The sequence below is a fragment of the Castanea sativa genome, chromosome 8 (genome assembly GCF_040712315.1).
Source record: "Castanea sativa cultivar Marrone di Chiusa Pesio chromosome 8, ASM4071231v1".
Lineage (NCBI taxonomy): Eukaryota > Viridiplantae > Streptophyta > Magnoliopsida > Fagales > Fagaceae > Castanea > Castanea sativa.
In genome coordinates this window covers 55,325,666-55,344,770 of record NC_134020.1, presented here as the reverse complement: position 1 = coordinate 55,344,770, position 19,105 = coordinate 55,325,666, and the positions used below count along the sequence as shown (strand labels likewise).

At 32.6% G+C, this 19,105-nt stretch overlaps 1 protein-coding gene and 1 pseudogene across 2 annotated transcripts; one reads left to right on the top strand and one right to left on the bottom strand.

Annotated features, from left to right (window-relative positions):
- Positions 1 to 1,372: 1,372 nt before the first annotated feature.
- LOC142606713 (alcohol-forming fatty acyl-CoA reductase-like) lies at positions 1,373 to 6,122 on the bottom strand. 2 transcript variants are annotated; one of them, XM_075778049.1, is made up of 10 exons: positions 5,953 to 6,118; positions 5,694 to 5,797; positions 5,222 to 5,424; positions 5,032 to 5,132; positions 4,753 to 4,945; positions 4,208 to 4,369; positions 3,831 to 3,912; positions 3,431 to 3,697; positions 1,848 to 1,975; positions 1,373 to 1,760 (listed from the first exon to the last, which is right to left on the bottom strand). In XM_075778049.1, the coding sequence occupies exons 1-10, from the start codon at positions 6,029 to 6,031 to the stop codon at positions 1,604 to 1,606; spliced, it is 1,476 nt and encodes a 491-aa protein (XP_075634164.1). In that variant the 5' UTR covers positions 6,032 to 6,118; the 3' UTR covers positions 1,373 to 1,603. The 2 variants fall into 2 exon arrangements, with proteins under 2 accessions (XP_075634164.1, XP_075634165.1); XM_075778050.1 differs by having other exon boundaries at positions 1,496 to 1,760; positions 1,852 to 1,975; positions 5,953 to 6,122.
- Positions 6,123 to 10,648: 4,526 nt separating this feature from the next.
- On the top strand, positions 10,649 to 18,173 carry LOC142606579 (serine carboxypeptidase-like 50; annotated as a pseudogene).
- The last annotated feature ends 932 nt before the right edge of the window (positions 18,174 to 19,105 follow it).

Below are 19,105 nucleotides of genomic sequence, written 5' to 3'. Positions count from 1 at the left end.
AATAAAATGGATACTAAAGTATCGGAGATGACTCAAATTGGTATCAATCTTTATGTTCGATACTAAAAATAAAAAATAAAAATAAAAAACCCTTTAAAACCTGTATATATTGAGAGGATGTATTTGGTGGGATTTGTTGAATACAAATCCTATATGTACCATTCTTTGTGTTTCACTTTATGCTCCACCAATCATAACTTGTCATAATGCAAAACTTTTATTGACAAAGAATTCAATATATTCGGCCATGAGCCAATGCAACATTTAATGTGGGTTTGGCAACACTTATTTTTGTCAACTTATTTTACTATTCAGCTTATTTTTGCTACTATTCATGAGCCACACTACACTTTTTGGTACTATTCATGGGTCTCACTGTACTATTTCAGCTAATTTTTACCTTTATTTACAGTATTTTTAGTAAAAAGTTTTCAATTTCAAATGCAACTTCTTGTATTTCTTCATGCATGAAAATACTGAATTGCGATTCTTTGGCTTTGTTGATCAAGCCACACTTTCTAACATAAGCATGCAAGCATTCATTGCCAAAATTGTATGTTAGATCTTGCCTTTTGACAATTCATGCAAAATAGCATTTAGAGTAATTCTTAGGTACTTCCGGAGTATGGAGAATGGTACTCCCTCCTCTCACATTTATGGTGGGGTTCGCTCATTAAATTCATGGTGGGGTCCACCATGAATGTGAGAAGAAGGAGCATTATTTCACTGTACTCCGAGACTACTTAAGAATTTTCCTAGCATTTAATGCTTGCTTGTAATGTCAGTCCACCGACATTACAATTTAAGCCATTTCAACATTTTATGTGTAAAGATTCAAACTCACCTGTAAACGATTAAAGGTGGAGTTTCGTCACATTATCAACACCTTTGAGATAGTTATGAAGGATCTCTCATGCTTGATTAGACAATTACATTTACAAATTTCGCGAATGCGATTTCATCAAAAACCTTATAGTTAAGCATTAGAGCTCATTGATCATTCTTTTAAGCCTTTTGCAAGGACTATTTCTGATTTGGAGTCAAAAGGTTTTTTTTTGATCTTGTAACTATACATACAATTTTCCCACTAATTTCTATGCATTTTGGAATATGAGTGAGTCTTTCAATTAGAAACCCCAATTATCAAAGTTTTCTTTGGTAAGTCAAGAAAATGAAAGAGACAATCGAGTTAACAATTTCAATTCCCACCATAAGCATTTTCACTCAAAATTCGCTTCATTACAAGTTGGTTGGCTTACTCATGCATCTAAACAATCTCAAACATTCACCATAGAATATTGAAGGGAGACAGAATAACAAGAAGATAATTCTTTCCCCTCTTGGTTACAAATGGGTATGTGTACTCCAAATAAAACCCTTTTAACTCCATTTTCACACTTTATTAATTTGTAGCATACATTTATTTAGCTCCTCACATCCATTCATTTATTTCTTGCATATTTAATTTCTGAACACTAATTCACTTCAAGTAAAATTCTAAACAGACTAGCAGCTGGCTAGGTAGGTTGCTATTGCCTTATTGATGAAAGAAATTTCAAATCACACAACATTTTGCGAAATAAAAATAAACAATCCCTCAAAGTTATGGTTTCATTGAGTACTTTGTCAGGCCAGGAATATGAGTGTTCATAATGTAGTCTTCCCAGTCAATGCACCTTGGGTCAAAGTAAAACAAATTTACATTGACATCACTCTCTCTAATCGCCATCCTTAGCTTTTCTGTGTTAGAGTCATCAAAGCTGTATGGAAAACAAAAGCTTATTATTATCAGCGGATACATTGAAAACACCATTGAAAAATTAATCATTACAATAAACAATACCAACCTGCCTGTAAAAAATACATATGGTTTGTAGAGGTCAACCAATCGCATCACTACTCTGACCTTCCGGTTAAGATTAATACATATGCCCCGACAATACTGGCAAAGCACCAGATTTGCTAACCATAACACCTTCAAAGAATATTGTTAGAAAGAAAAAAAAAATAGTGATATTATAGTATAGAGAATACATATATATTGAGGGGACGTTTTTCCTGTGATAATGCATGTTTAGTGTTTGATTCAAAATCATTTTAGTGATAATGCATTTTTTTTCTGTGATAATGCATGTTTAGTATCTGATATTATTGTAGGGTTGTTTTGACTTAGTGACATACTCGACAATTTAGATTAAAAATTTCACACCCACACGCGATTTTGTCCAATGGCCAGTGCACATAGGCCCAATTAGTTAATTAGATAACGGGATATTATAAATTTAGATTTAGTGATTGTCATTAGGGGGGTTTATATCATTATTTTTTTAACTTAATAGCTTAAATCTATAGTTCTTTTTGTGCATTTGTCTTATCTAATTCATTGAGTGGTTTGTGATTTGTGTTTGTTGATTGGGAACTATGGCATTTTTAGGCTTACTAAATAGACTTCTCACATTGTATTTTTTTTCCCTTTATTTTTTACTTGGCAATAATTGCTAGCACTAGAGGGGCACCTCCCCCCCCCCCCCCGCGTCTCCTAATTTTTTTTTTTTTGTATTAGTAGTCATATGGAGAAAGAAAAAAAAAAAGACTTCTACATGTTGAAACTTAAAAGTGACCAAACTACCTATTTCACTATTTTTTTTATATCATTATTTACACCATTTTTACTATTTATGATACTTTTCACAGCATTTTATCTTTGAATGATGCTAGAGATATTACAAATTTTACTACTTATATCTTACAAATTGGCATGTCACCAATCACAAAAAATAATTTCAAACATTTATTCATTATATTTTTTAAGTAACACTAATCATATTTTTACTCCATCAGTTTGTAAATCTTTTATTAGCTATGAATTGGTTGTTTTTTTTTATTTATTTTAATAATATGAAATATATTTATATTTTCTTACAATCGTTTATTTATTTTGTTATTATTGTTGATTAATGTTTTTTAGATAAATTTCACTTTTAATATCGTTTTTTAATTTTGCCACCTCTAGACTAAAATTCTAGCTCCGTCACTGATTGCTAGTCCTTTTGTTGGGAAATTATTGGACATATAGTGAGATAATAAACTTACATTTTATTTGATTCGTAAATTATGAGAAAGTCAACCACAATAATTGAGTTTTTAAGGGTGTCGAGTTATATGTTGATAGACTACTACATTGCATCGTATTAATAAACAATTATTTTGTGTCATTTCAATATTTGTGTATATTTGGTTAATACTAAATGCATGCTAGTTTAGATTTTCATTAAAAAAAATTGATTCATACTTCAGTCATTCTCAATTAAAATCCTGCGTCCATCCATGTAAAAAATTATTACTAAAAAACAGGAACCAAAAACAAGCACAGTACTTTCATTTTTCATGTATATGATTTTGGTCACAAAGTAATTAGCCGAAAGCATACCTTCAATGGCAGTATATACCGAATATCCATGTATGTTTGAAAGCTAGCGATACTACTAAAAAATTTCGGACTGGAGACGTTGATTGACTTTCCATTTCTATCAATCCACGGATTTTGAGTGAAGTACCGGAAGGTAAAAATTGAAAGACCAGAGAGTTTCACCGGATTTCTCAATGAAGAACCCACATGGAAGATGATCTGAGAAGACTTATTTGCATGAGTCACCATGGCCATAATAATAGAATTTACCACCATGTCTGCTGGTATCTGCAAGACTTTCAAAATTCAATATTGAAAGCTTGTTGAAAATAATGACGTAGGCAAACACAAGCATATAAGCCGGATAAATAGATTTATCTACATGTGTTTGCTTAATGAGTAAAGAATGGATTTAACTCACAACATCTAAGATTGAATTAGGATGGCCAAGAAAGAATTTCAATCTCCCTTTACCGTAGGCAGTAATTACACCATCCAGGGTTCTGTAACAAGGAAATTCCATTTAACAAAGCGTGAATCAGTCATGAAAATAGGAGAAAAAAAATAGTCTAGAATAATATTATTTTCTTGATTGTTTTATAGGTAAACGGCGGGGGGTCACAAGTAGGGTTCGAACCACAAACATAGAGCATCACAAATGATGCCGTTACTACTAAACAGTCACTTGAGCCACTTTATTTTCTTGATCACCTTATCTTCTCAATTACCCAACCAAAAAATGAAAGACAGTTTTTCAGAATTGTGAGCTTGTATAATTCCATGTCAAATTATGATTACCTTGCGCCTTCAATCCAACCTGAAAATGGTTCTTTGTATGTACTGGTTACCATGGTGGGACGTATGATAGCCAAGGGCAGATTTTCATGAAATTGTCCTAAAATCATTTCCCCCAATGCCTTCGTATATACATAGGTGTTTGGCCATCCATATAGTTTTGCCCTTGCAATTAATAAAAGAAACAAATCAAATTAAAACAATTAGGAAAAAATAGATCATCTGCAAAAGACTTTGTTTTTAGAGTACTGCCTATTACATACATTCTAGTATACACATAGTACACACTAGCTTCAATTTACAAGAGAGCTCATGACTTTCAGTCACAATTTCAAAGTTTGAAATCATGACTTAAACTCATGAGTTCCCTTGTATAATGATGTTGTGTGTACTATGTGTGGACACTTAGTTGTATGCACTAATCATTTCATTTTGTATTTTAAAAAGTTTTTAGTAAATACATATTATTGACATGAAGGTGACAACTATTATGTCATTAAAAATTTTATTAAAGGATTTTCAACATATTTTATAAGATTCTTAAAAACCTTTTAATGCCCAAATCCTTCATGGTGGATGTGATCTCTTCATTCGTGGCACCTTGCACTCGTAATCTATCTAGGTATTCCTCCACCACTTCTTTTTCGGCATTGATAACTAATCTTGAGGTTCCCTTTGGCGTGTCTTCCATGTGTAATGGGCTCTCAAGTATGTTGCCCCCCTTTTCGCTAGACACATAAGCTGTAAAAACAACAGCGATAGTCAATTGAGGAGAGCTCAAGTAAACTAAATCAGTTTATGAGGGCAGAGTTCAAGTCTACACTGACCGGTTGATACATGGAGAAGCACCTTCAATTTAATACATTTCTTTGCAAAGTTCAAAACATGCAAAGCTCCATATGTGTTGATGCCCAATGCAACATCATATCTAAAGAAAGGAATAGAAAAGGTAAAATAGTTTTATTGTTTAATTATATGAATCATTTTGACCATGCACACAATATTGTTCTTTGTTACCTTTCATCAAAATTTGTTGTAGCAGCAGAATTTAAGACGATGTCTATTTCTTTCCACATCTCTTCTATTAATATAGAATCTTTGATTCCAAAATTCTCGTCACAAATGTCACCAGAGATTGGAGTAACCCTTTCAAATATAAAGGATTCCAAATTTGCACCCAAATTATTTCTTAGAACCCTGAATATGTCCTTTTCTATCACCTACAGATAAACAGTACAAATGACAGATTAAACACAATATTCCTTGAACGTTGCTAAATTAACCACACGAAAAAAAAAATTTATTTAAACCTATTTTAGTTTTTAAACATTAAGGATCAAAATAATAATTTTTCCAAACTTAAAACGTGTATTTTACATTTCAATCTAAATTAAAGAGATCATGTAACACGAAAAAACTGAAAACCAGTATGTAGTTGGGTGCATCCATTTTCTTTTTTAGAGAATTAAAAAGTACTTAGTTGGTGTACCTCTTTATGAAAGCGTTGTGTAGCAGACTCATTGTCTGAAGCTCTCACAAGAAGATAGAGCATTTTCACATTTGGTTGAACCCTTAGTATTTTCTCCACAAACACTGCATGCATTTTTGCAAGTAGGGTTATCACTTATCACTAACACCAACATCCTTCAACACATGCACACACAAGATTATAAACAAGCAAAAACGCACGTTGTGCTATACATAAATGAGAGGAGCCAAGGAGGGAGAGAAAGAGGTAGAGAGAGAACCTTTGGCTAGAAAGCCTGTTGCACCAGTGACTAAAATAGTCTTGTTCTCAAAAAATTGGAGTATATCTTCCAACTCCATGAGAGGAAAAAAAAAATGAGAGAGGGAGAGAGTTAATGATGATGATCTCAAGCAAGAAGTAGATGATTTCTAAGGCAGATTTGAGAGTCATAGCTTTCTTTTTTTATATAGTATGTTTTAGCATCTTCCTATGAAGCTTCTTTCATTAAATTTTTGGGTAGGTTGGGTTTTGTGGAGCCTAGTTGTGTTTGATCCAGTTGACAATCTGATTTGACCCGAATAATGTTGCGTGGTTTTTTAATGAGAGATTTTCTGAGACTTGGTTTATGGAATGGAGGCTTGGGCCGACATTTTCCACGGGGAAAATTTTTTGGCCCGTTTTGTAGCCCATTGTGAATCATGTGCACAAGATATAAAAAAAGAAAAAAAGTTATTTTGGTGATTAGGGTTTTTCTGTTATTGGTTTGAGAGAGAGAAAAAGACTGTAATCGCACTTTGTATTTTTCCTTGATAATAGTGAAATTCCTGCAACTCTATGGACGTAGGCAAATTGGCGAGCCATATAAATACTGTTTTGTACGTGTAATTATTTTATTTGGCATGTGTTTTCCTCTATTTTCTGTTTCTTACAGGTTGAAAATTTCATGGTAATTTTCCTACAGGGTATTCATTAGAAATCAATTGCATTGTTACGCTTTTTCCAAATGACCTTAAGAGACTGTTTGGTAAGTTAGTTTAAGTAATGTTGTTGGAGTGTTTTTGATATATATATAGGTGAAAAAGTGTGTTAAAATATATGTAAAGTTGTTTAAAATATATAAAAATGTGTTATAATTGATTTGTCAAACATCCCCGGCCTAAGAAATTGTAAAAGAAGTACCTGTGTATTGACTGAAGTTGGTGCCATTCATTCAAGGCTAGCAATTCTCCCTCAATTATACATCAAATAAACCAAGGATGTGGTTGAAGTAATAATAAATCATAAATATGGTGATCGAGATATATGCATGCTAGGACAAATGACCTTAAGAAATTGTAAGAGTAGTACCTGTGCATTGACTGAAGTCGGTGCCATTCAATCAAAGCTAACAGTTATCCCTCGAGATTATACGTCAAATAAGACAAGAAAATTGGATATCAATTTCTATGTGGTTGAAGTAATAATAAATCATAAATATGGTGAGATATATGCATGCTAGGACAAATGACCTTAAAAAATTGAAAAATTGTAAAAGAAGTACCTGTGCATTGACTGAAGTTAGTGCCATTCAATCAAGGCCCCGCAGGATACAAAAATTAATAACAGTGAACCAACGTACTTTCAATTACTAACTAATAATATTCTTAGACTAAATCCAAGATAAATTCGATGAATTAATCCTAAACCTCAGGCATGATTACCAGTGTCGGCGAAGAAGGGAAGAAGCGAGCAGTGAGTGGCAGTGTTTCTAAAAGCACCGACAATGAGCATTTATAGTTTTTTTTTTTTTTTTTTTTCTGACTGAAGCATTTATAGTGCTGGGTTGGATCCAGCTTATTATTGCTATATTCGCATTTTTTTTTTCTTCTGCTGTGGGGACAAGTGTGCAGTGTGTATACTGTATGCATACTGTGTATGCACTGTTTATGTACGTTTTTAATATTTTTTTATTAAAAATGGGTCTCGCAATATTATTTACATATTTAAAAATTATTTTGTTAAGTATTTTCAGTTTTTAATTTTCAATTTTCAATAATAAATTCTATCTAAATAGATCATAGTATTCAACTGAGCCTACTACGATAAAAATAAATATAGCCCATTCTTTTTTTTTTTATGAAAGTTATAATTATTATTCCTTGTGCAATTCGGATACATATCACCAACAGCCTCTTTAAACCCAAAATGCATGATTACCAGTGTCGGCGAAGAAGGGAAGAAGAGAGCAGTGAGTGGCAGTGTTTATAAAAGCACTGACAATGAGCATTTATAGTTTTTTTTTTTGACTGAAGCATTTATAGTATTTAACTGGGCCTACTACGATAAAAATAAATATAGCCCATTCTTTTTATTTTTTTTAATTTTTTTTATGAAAGTTATAATTATTATTCCTTGTGCAATTCGGGTACATATCACCAGCAGCCTCTTTAAACCCAAAATTTAGGTAGGAAACCACAAAATATTGATCTGACAGACTCTCTAACCTTCAAATTTTTTTTTTTCTCTAATGAAGAGTCACTCCCTTGATCTTGTGACTCTTGGCTTGATCACATACGGTTCATTAGCAAAACAATAAGCTAGAATAAAAAATTCACCCAACCTATTAATATATTCAACATTTACTCAAAATTATTTTATTTCACCCAACCTATTAATATATTCAACATTTACTCAAAATTCAAAACCAAGGACAGACCCGGGGGTGGAGGCCCCCTAGGTCCAAATTTTTTTTATTAGTCACTTTATATTTCATTTTTGTAGTTAGACCTCTCTTTTCTCTAATTAATCTAGCTGGCCTAACCTAAATAGCAACTATTTCACCTAAAAACTTAACAAAAACAATAAAAATATTTACAATGGTGATTGTATTTTAGTAAAAAAAAAAAACTATTTTACCACCAAAGAACAAAAAAATCATGTGTTATTGGAGAAGTTAAAGCTAATTTTTTTGCAACTACAGTAAACTAGTATAAATACCAAGTAACTGTAACAAGTTGTTAAAATTAAAATACAATATTTTATTAAGATTATATTTCTTCCTTCAATTAAAAAACTCAAATCATCTCTCTTCCTTATTATTTTAATGAGTTTTTTTATATTATTTTAAATGAAGTGATAAAAAAAAAATAGAACATTTGATATTGGATGTATTGTAAAGTGTGGTGGTAAAATAGATAAAGTAGTTTTTTGAGGTACTAGAAACTAAAATTTTTAGCACCACCATTGTAAATGCTAAAGAGATTTTTAAGGTAATTTAATTTAAAAAGATTCTTATTAATTCATATTACATTTTCCTTTTTAAAATGATAATAATCTTTCATTATCTTTTTTCCATCAAACTCGACATATGTGCACCCGGAGTTGAGGTTTGTGTACCTAACATTCATCATGAATTAATTGTTGCATTGTCCTAGCATATACACCTCCCTCACTCGGCGGAGATGGCTGAAGCAATGGCAACTCATAGAGCAGTGGTACTTACGTAGGAACTGAGCTTATCCAAGGTTGTGGTTGAAGGTGATTGTCTCCGGGTTGTTACGGCTTTGAATGCTTCTGATTATTGCAAAACAATGTATGGGAATGCAATTAAAGAGACATGCAGAAAAGGTCGCAAGCTCCATCAGTGTCAGTTTCAACATGTGCGATGAGGAGGGAATAAGTTAGCTCACGCCCTCGCCAGAAGAGCAGTTTCATCTGCAAATTGTGATGTTTGGCTAGAAGAACTACCTTCTAATTTGGAAGATGTATTCCAAACTGAATTTATTTAATAAAAATGTTTTACCTTTTTCTAAAAAAAGAAGAAGATCAATACTGGATCGTAGATGGAACTTCTTTTGCTTGCCCACTTGTAGTAGCAAAAACAACACTAATTGAAAGGAAATTTGAGAATGAACCAAATTTTTCGCCAGCTTGGATGCTATCTGCTTTAATGACTACTGGTGAAGGAATTTATTAGTTTTTTTTTCCGACCTTAATCTTTTGAAAATTCAAATTTTCTAACTACTTTGCCATTTTTGGCTATTAATATTCTGCCACAACAAATCTCAATTTTTGGCGAAGGAGCAGGATTTTTGAACTCTGAACAGGCCATGGATCCTAGCTTAGTTTTTATTTGTAGTGTAGATGATCATGCAAAATTTTTGCGACAACAAGGTGTTAAAACGAAGCTCACTACAATGTACGAATATAAGGGGGCACTCTTCCAGGAAAAATCAAATCATATGAATTAAATTACCCATCAATTATGGTTAAGATCCCAAAAAAGTTTAAAATATATAATTATAGCATTACTTGTGAGCTCACATGTATTAGGACTTTGGGCTCTTTCGGAAACTATACCGCCAAAATTAAAGACAAAACGGTGGGAATCGATATCAAAATAAAACCACATCAACTACTCTTCAGTTCTGAGAATTCTGTGCAATCCTTCTTGGTAAAATTGACTATGGATAGAAAACGTTATGGAGGTGACTTGTTTGTCACACATTTAGTTTGGAAAAAGGAGTATCATACAATAACCACTACAAAAAAAGCTGCCTATAGTGGCGTTCATAAAAAACATCACTATAAGTACCCTATACTACAAAATAAAAAAGCTGCCTATAGTGGTGTTTTTGTAGTATAGGCCCAATACCACAAAAATGTGCCCTATACTACAAAAAGGTACCCTATAGTGGCGTTTTCTATAAAAACTGCTATAAGCTTATCTATCAGCGTATTCTAAGGGCTCTATAATAAATAATAATAATAATAATAATAATAATAAACCAAAAATTAATTAAAATTAAACTAGGACCTATAGTGGCGTTCATGAATGCCACTATAGGCCCTTGAATAGTGGCGTTCATGAACGCCACTATAAGTCTTAAACACCACTATAGGTCCTAGGTCTGCATGGGCCTATAGTTTCAATTGTATTTAATTTTACAAAATCATATAATAGTTTCAATGATATTGTGGTTGGATCATCTTTTGCTATGGAGTCCAATATACTAACCGTAGCTGCTACTAGGAAGTTTGGTCCTTTAGAGGCAACAATAACAAATACTGCACCATGGATATTGACAGTTGGTGGCTCTTTATCAAAGAGACATTTTATAACTTCTTTGTCAATAGATGATTTACAATATGACGTGATTGTATGTTTTCTTACTTTATTTAGGTGCATAACAACATCAATATCTCAAATAATTTGATCTGTATGTAAAATATCTTTGTTTCCTTTTGCGTTATATGCTTAAGATTGAAAGTTAAAATTCATCCTAATTAATCCAATAATTTTATCTTCAATAATATACATAAACTCCAAAATATTACTACAAGATCCATGATCTGATTGTTAAATTGTGTCCACTAATATGATTTATGCTTTCCACTTAGTGAAACAAATACTTATGCTTTCTTTGTTTCTTTTATTGATTTTCCCCCCAATATTCTCAATTTATCATTCACTTTTATAGATTAAATAGATTTGGTTTCCTAATGAATGTTTTGCTTGTAGGGGTCTTCTATCATCTCCAAGAATATTAAAGATCTTCCTTTAGCAGTTTTTCCCCACAATGAAAGGTGTGGGGAGTAAAAGGACGCAAGCAGGCATTTGGGCTCTAGCAAGGAGGGCCGATCTATTCTTGAGCTAAGAGTTTGTTAGTATTGCGAATCGGCCCATACGCCGAGGGTCCGAGGACATATCCGAGGGTGAGTTTCTCCTCGGACAGACCCAAGAGAACTCGGAGATTCACTACGAAGGTCAAGACAGAATTCCGGAAAGACTGTTGGTTAAAAGGGGGAAACTCTGAACCTTCTAAATACACCGGTGTTAGAAAAATATCATGAGCAAAGGCTGTCACCTTCACATTAAAGACTCTGCACCTACCTCCCTGGCCGCATTAATGGGGAAGTGACCCCTGAACAGTAGAACTGAAACTTCTGGTTACTATTCAAAGGCACTAAGAGAAGAAATATCTAGAGAGGAGGGGATTTGAGCAACACGTGGATAAAGTATCAGGAGAAGAAGTATTTAAGGGGGGTGAAGGCCAAAGAAAAGGGGGATCGGTCAGTTGTAAAGAAGGAAATTAAGAATTGTAACCTTTAAGAAAGAAAGAAAGAAATAATACAGAAGTGGTCTTCGGCTTACGTCCGAGGAGGTCCATTTGCAATTATCATCCATTATTTACAAGTGTTTGCACACCTTAGCCTGTTATCAAGTTCTCAATACCTCTAACCTAGATTTCAAGCCCACACTCTACAAATTTCATTGTTTAAGGCTCATTGGGCCTGAGCCCATAATTGTCTTTGGGTCCAGGTGCAACTGTGCACTTACAAAAGGTACTTACATATTCAAAATTTTGAATTCCTCATAATCACATATAATGTAATCAACTATAATTGATGACTAAATTATTTGTGTAGCTCTACAAAACAATTGGAAGAACAACTGAAAGGAAAAATTGTATTATGTGATAGTCCAGAAGAGAAATATTTGACAAAAATTAAAGGCATAGCATGTAGATTATATCGATATGAGGACCATCCACCATTTGCCGAACCTCCTGAAGAAGTGTCATCAGTTTATCTCACTCATAAAGTAGCCAAAGATATTGGTTATTACTTAAGGTATACTAATCTTTAAATTAAAAATTGATCATACTTATAAATTGGTTGTAATACAAGATAAATTGAGCTTAACTTTATTTTATTTTGTTTTTACAGTAAAAATTGCGATAATGAGAAAACAATCAAGGCAACAATTGGTATAAGTAACAGGGTTACAACCCTAACCTTAACAAAGTTGTTCATTTTTTGGGTAGGGGACCTAGCCCAAATGCTAAAGAGATTCTTAAGGTAATTTAATTTAAAGAGATTGTTATTAATTTTTAGTACATTTTCCTTTTTAAAATGATAATAATCTTTCATTATCTGTTTTCCATCAAGCCTGACATATGTGCATCCGAAGTTGAGGTTTGTATTCCTGACATTCATCATGAATTAAATGTTCAATGCTACATCGTAGATGGAACTTCTTTTGCTTGCCCACTTGTAGTAGCAAAAGCAGCACTAATTAAAAAGAAATTTGAGAATGAACCAAATTTTTCACCAGTTTGAATGTAATCTGCTTTAATAATTTCTGGTAAAGGAATTTATTAGTGTTTTTTTTTCCACTTTAATCTTTTGAAAATTCAAATTTTCTAACTACTTTGCCATCTTCAGCTATTAATATTCTTCCACAGCAAATCTCAATTTTTGGCGAAGGAGTAGGATTTTTGAACTCTGAACAAGCCATGAATCCTGGCTTAGTTTTTAATTGTAGTGTAGATGATCATTCAAATTTTTGCGTCGACAAGGTGTTAAAACGAAGCTTACTACGATGTACGACTATAATGGCACTCCTAGCTATTAATATTCTTCCATAGCAAATCTCAATTTTTGGCGAAGGAGTAGGATCTTTGAACTCTGAACAGGCCATGAATCCTGGCTTAGTTTTTAATTGTAGTGTAGATGATCATACAAAAATTTTGCATTGACAAGATGTTAAAACGAAGCTTACTACGATGTACAACTATAATGGCACTCCCAGGGAAAATCAAACCATATGAATTAAATTACACATCAATCATGGTTGAGATCCCAAAAAGTTTAAAATATATAATTGTAGCATTCCTCGTGACCTCACATGTGTTAGGACTTTGGGCTCTTTCGACAACTACACAGCTAAAATTAAAGACAAAACGGCGAGAATTGACGTAGAGATAGAACCACATCAACTACTTTACAGTCCCATGAATTATGTGCAATCCTTCTTGGTAAAATTGACTGTGGATATAAAACATTAGGTAGGTGACTTGTTTGTCACACATTTAGTTCCGAAAAAAGAGCATCATATAGTAACCACTACCAAAAAAAAAAAAAAAAAAACTGCCTATAATGGTCTTTTTTTTAGTGGCGTTCATAAGAAATGCCACTATTGGTACCCTATACTATAAAAAAAGTTGTCTATAGTGATGATTTTTAGTGGCGTTTTTGTAGTATAGGCCCTATACTACAAAAATGTACCCTATACTATAAGTTCTGGGTCTTACAAAGGACTATAGTGGTGTTCATGAATGCAACTATAGATCCTTAAAAAAAAACCAACCAAAATTTTTTTTTTATAATTAAAATAAGACCTATAGTGACGTTCATAAACACCACTATAGTCCTTTGTAAGACTCAGGACTTATAGTATAAGGTACCTTTTTGTAGTATAGGGTACCTTGGATCTTACAAGGTCCTATAGTGGCATTCATAAATGCCAACTATAGATCCATTAAAAAAAGCACCAACCAAAAAGAATTAAAATTAAAAAATGACTTATATTGGTGTTCATGAACACTACTATAGATCCTACATCTTATAAGAGCCTATAGTGGCGTTCATGGCGTTGAATGTCACTATAGATCCTTTAAAAAAAAGACAGCCCAACCAAAAGAAATTAAAATTAAAAAAGGACCTATAATGACCCTTTTTTATATTTTTTGTAATTTTCCGGTTGGTTTTTTTTTTTAATTAAGGGATTTTGTATTTTCAAATTTCAATCCATGATATAGGTTGACATTTTTTTTTTTAAATTCATTAAATTAATTCCTCAAATATTTAGTGAATGGTTTCAATCAAAGGTTGTTTTTCCCAATTTGGTCAAAAGAATGGCTTTAAAAACCAGTACGGTGAAAGATTTGAAAAAGGGATTGGTTACCGGTTTTTTGGTCGGACCAAGGTCCGATCGATGATCGAACTGATGACGTCATAAATAATTTAATTAATAATTATAAAAATAAATAAATAAATAAATAATTTTATAACTAGTCATTTTAGCTAAAAAATTAAATAATAGTAAAACATTAAACTTTAGCTTACCACAATTCAACCAAAAAAAAAAAAAGCACCCACAACCCACAAGCCCACTATATAATATTTTAATTATTTTTAACCTTTCAAAGAACAAAAAAAGTAAGTGTACCAATGGGTAGCAATATCATTGCTCACTTGCTTTTTTTTTCCCTCCACACATTCTACCCGCTAACATCCTAACTACCACACATTTTGAAATCCATTCATCCACACAATTGGTTCAATAATAGTTCTGTACATATCCTATCTCACTTTTTGCTTTTCATATCTCTCTCTCTCTCTCTCTCTCGTGAATATGTTCATGCACAAGAGGCAAGAGCAGCAAAAAAAAGCCTCAACTGAAGCAGACGAATCATTACAAATCTTCTTTGGTTCTTCCTCCACACAAATATAGCAAATCTTTTTTTTTTCTTTTGAGAAAAAGGTAAGTAAAGTAAATTTGATGTTTTTGGTCATCGTGGGTGTCTTAGGCTTCACCACTTCATACTTGAGAGAGCATTTTCAAAATCAAAATCTCTCTTCTTCAATTTGAAACAAGATTTCTCTTGTTATTTATTTATTTTTTTGGTTAAAAAACACAACAGCTGAAGTATTTATAAAGAAATGCTAAAATTGGTTTAATTGCACCAGTTTCTGGTTATGCTGGTTGAATTGGCAGTTTGTACTATTTGCCTGGCAAGTCTGGCCCAGTTTTTAAAACCATGGTTAGAAGTGAGGAGATAAAACTATAGGTCTATACCCTATAGTGGCGTTTTTTCTATAAAATGCCACTATAAACCTATAGTCATGGTACAATAGTGTCGTTCATAAATGCCATTATAAAAAATGCCACTATAGCCCAAAGGATCCTATAGTAATGTTTTTAGGACTTATAGTGGTGTTTCACGAACGCCGCTATTTTCTTTGTTAACATTTTATGGTTATAAACTTATAGTAGCTCTCTCTCTCTCTCTCTCTCTCTCTCTCTTTGGGGGATAAGAATGAAATAACATGTGTGAGATAAGAATGAAATAACGTGTGGTGGAAGGCAAGGTGTTTGACCCTGTCCTGGAAAAAAAATTATATATAATATTTTTTATAATTATTTTGTTTTGACCACATTATTATTATTATTATTATTATTATTTTTACCTCCTAAACAAATTTGAACACCCTAAATTTTATTTAAGCTCAATCAAATTAAACTTGGTCCCTTAAACAAAGACAAATTAATTTTCTTGCTCTAAAATCTAGAAAGAAAAAAAAAAAAAAAAAAAACCTATGGAAGCCCAACAATAATCTTAGAAAATCAAACAAAGAAAAGCCCATTTAGACTAAGAATGACAACGGGTCGGATTTGGGGCGGATTTATTTATGCCCAAATCCGACTTGCCACCTGCCCGTTAACTACACAGTTTTTTACTTTTTTTAGACCCCCAAACCTACCATGTCGGGCCCTTGTGGGCCGAGTCCCGCCATGCCATTTTAGGGCCTAATCTAAAGATTTAAGCCCCTAATTTGTGGCCCAATCAATGATCCAATCTTTAAAAAAAATTTATAAAAAAAAAAAACAATTTTATGTTTTCTTGATTTCTCATGCAATAATTTCATATTTATGGTTTTCTCTTTCAAAATCACAACACACAAACACAAATCCTATCACAAATATAGAAATCACAAACACAAACACAAATCCTATCACAAACACAACACACACAAACTCACATTTAACAATGAAAACCAACCCGACCCAACCCAAGGGGCGGGTTGGATGAATGCTTGGGTCAGATTTTTTATTGGTGGCTTTTAGGGGATTTACTTTTGGCATTATTTGAAGATATATGAGGACATCTTTCATTGGTTCTAATTATATTATGCTACATTTTTTGTATTGTTATAAAGCATCTTGAGTTATTGTATCTATTGCAAACAATTATTATATGGAAGGAGTTTGAATTGGATACTTGTTTTATTTTTTACTTGTGGAATGTATGGATTGATTATTTATAAATGTGCTGTTGAAATAAATGTATTATTCAAATGTGAGGTTTTCATAATGTAATGACAGGTTACATATTAATATCAAAGCCATGAAAAAAAATAAAAACAGAAAATAAGTTTTAGCGACGAATTTTTTCTTTACAAATATAGCAACAAAAAATTGTTTTAGTGACGAAATATTTCGTGACGAAATATTTCGTCGCTAAATGTAGCAAAATTTTGTAAGCAATGGTTTTAGTGACGAAAATTTTCGTCACTATATGTGCCTGGATTTTCTTAAAAATAGTTTTAGTGACGAATTTTTTCGTCACTATATGTACTCGAAAATAGTTTTAGTGACGAAAGTTTTCGTCACTAAATATGATTTAATAAACTGAAGTGTTTTTAGTGACGAAATATTTTCGTCACTGAATAGTGTTTTTAGCAAGGAAAACATTTAGCGACGAAACGTTTTCGTCGCTAAAAGTTTTTTCTTTTTAAAACAAATCGGACTTTTAGTGACGAAATTTTTCGTCGCTAGGACTTTTAGCAACGGGGTTTCAGCGACGAAATGAGTTTCGTCGCTAAAAGTCCGATTTCGTCACTAAAGGTTCTTAGTGACGAAAAACTGGACTTTTAGTGACGAATTTTTTCCTCACTGAAAATACATTTTGTTGTAGTGTTCGGGTCTAATATTCGGGGGTCTGAGTCGATCTCGAGTCCAACCCAACCTGACGGATCTTAATTTTTTTTTTTTTAATCTTTTCCATAACTATCTCAATACCAGATATTGTTTTATATATATTGCTTTTATTTAAACAGTAATGGTCTTTTCTTGCAATATTTTCAAATATAATTTTTAGCATAATCTTTTTGCTGCCATTACTTTGTTTATTGAATTATACCCCCTGTTGTTCAAGTCTCGTCCGTTGTATTTTGCTGGAGAGAGCTATGCTGGAAGTATGTTTCAGCAATTGGGTACTATATCTTGAAAGCAAATGCTAACTTGCCAGTGTCACAGCAAGTAAACTTAGGTGGTGTTGCTAGAGGAAACGGGCTGACTGACCCTGTTACACAGGTCACCACTCATGCTATAAATGCTTACTATTCTGGTTTGATCAATGAGAGGCAGAAAAGTGTCTTGGAGAAAGCACTATGGGAAGCCATTAAACTGACAAAATGAGGAAGTGGAGATTGGCAACAAATGCTAGAAGCAAAGTGTTGCGAATGTTTCGATAATTATGATTTGTGCAGAAATGATGTGGCAGCTTCTTTGCATGATGATTTCTTGAAGAGTGTTAAGTTCATGGTAGAATTTTTGGTGAAGAAGAGCAAGGTATTATTGTATCAAGGCCATTTTGATTTGAGAGATAGTGCGCTTTCCACTGAGACTTGGGTTAAGACAATCAAGTGGGAAGGGCTTAGCCAGTTTTTGATGGCAAAGAGGAAGTTTGGAGAGTGAATGGAGAGCTAGCTGGGCCTGTGCAGAAATGGGGGAATTTGAGTCATGTTGTGGTTTTAGGAGCTGGGCATCTTGTGCCTACTGACCAAGCAATGAGTTCTCAACCAAAGATGGAAGATTGGATTTTAGAGAGGGCGTTGTTCGGCCATGAGGAAAAGGAGGTTGTGTCATTACATTTTTCTGCTCCTGTAAAGTAGGATTTGTAAACAAATTTCTTTGGTTTTACTGTGAATTTTGGACAGGGTTTAATTGTTGGATCACATAATTTGGTTATGAAAAAAAAAAAAAGATTGGTTATTAGATTTCTGTTAATTTGTTGATCAATTCCTTCTTGTTGTGCTATAGAGTTCTTGTAAGTTGTAACGATGAAGGTAAGATGTCAAGCATGAATTTTTATCATTGAATAAATAGATATTCAACAAAAATAAAAAAATATTTTTTTGCTGAGAAGCAAAAACAAATAGAACAAAAGTTTACTTACAAAATTAATTGTAACCTAAGGGTACAACCTTACTTAATAAAATAAATATTACTACATATTTTGAAAATTTAACTATTGTATTGCATGTTCTTTACGCTCTTAATACACATCTCAAATTTTATGTTAATCGATCGGATGATATTTACTATATGATCTATAAGTTTCTTATATTTTATACTACAAAAACTTGTAATTTAAAAAATTATTAATGACATAGTTATTGATTTTTAATTTTCTAAAAAAATTTCAATCATGGGGATAAAAAATAAGATGTAGTCTGATAGTAGATTTGTCAAAATTCACCCCAATAAAAAAAATATTAAGACTACAACTAATTTTATAGCTAAAATTTGTCCAAATAAATATATAAATACTAGAATAAAATTTTTAAATTTTAGATTTGTAACATCTTATTTTAATTGTTGCTAAATTGTGAATTGTGTTGGGTTTAATATCATTTGGGAAAATCTTTATAGAATTAATTAATGGATTATTGGAGGGGTAAGCACGGGCCTCTAAAAGCCCAAGCCTGATGTGCATTAAAAGGTTTTTTTTATCCCAGGCCCAACGGATCCTAAGAAAGGTCCCAAGGCCCTTGATGACTTCTTAAGCCACTTGGTCCGAAGCTATGTTTATGATCAAATGTAG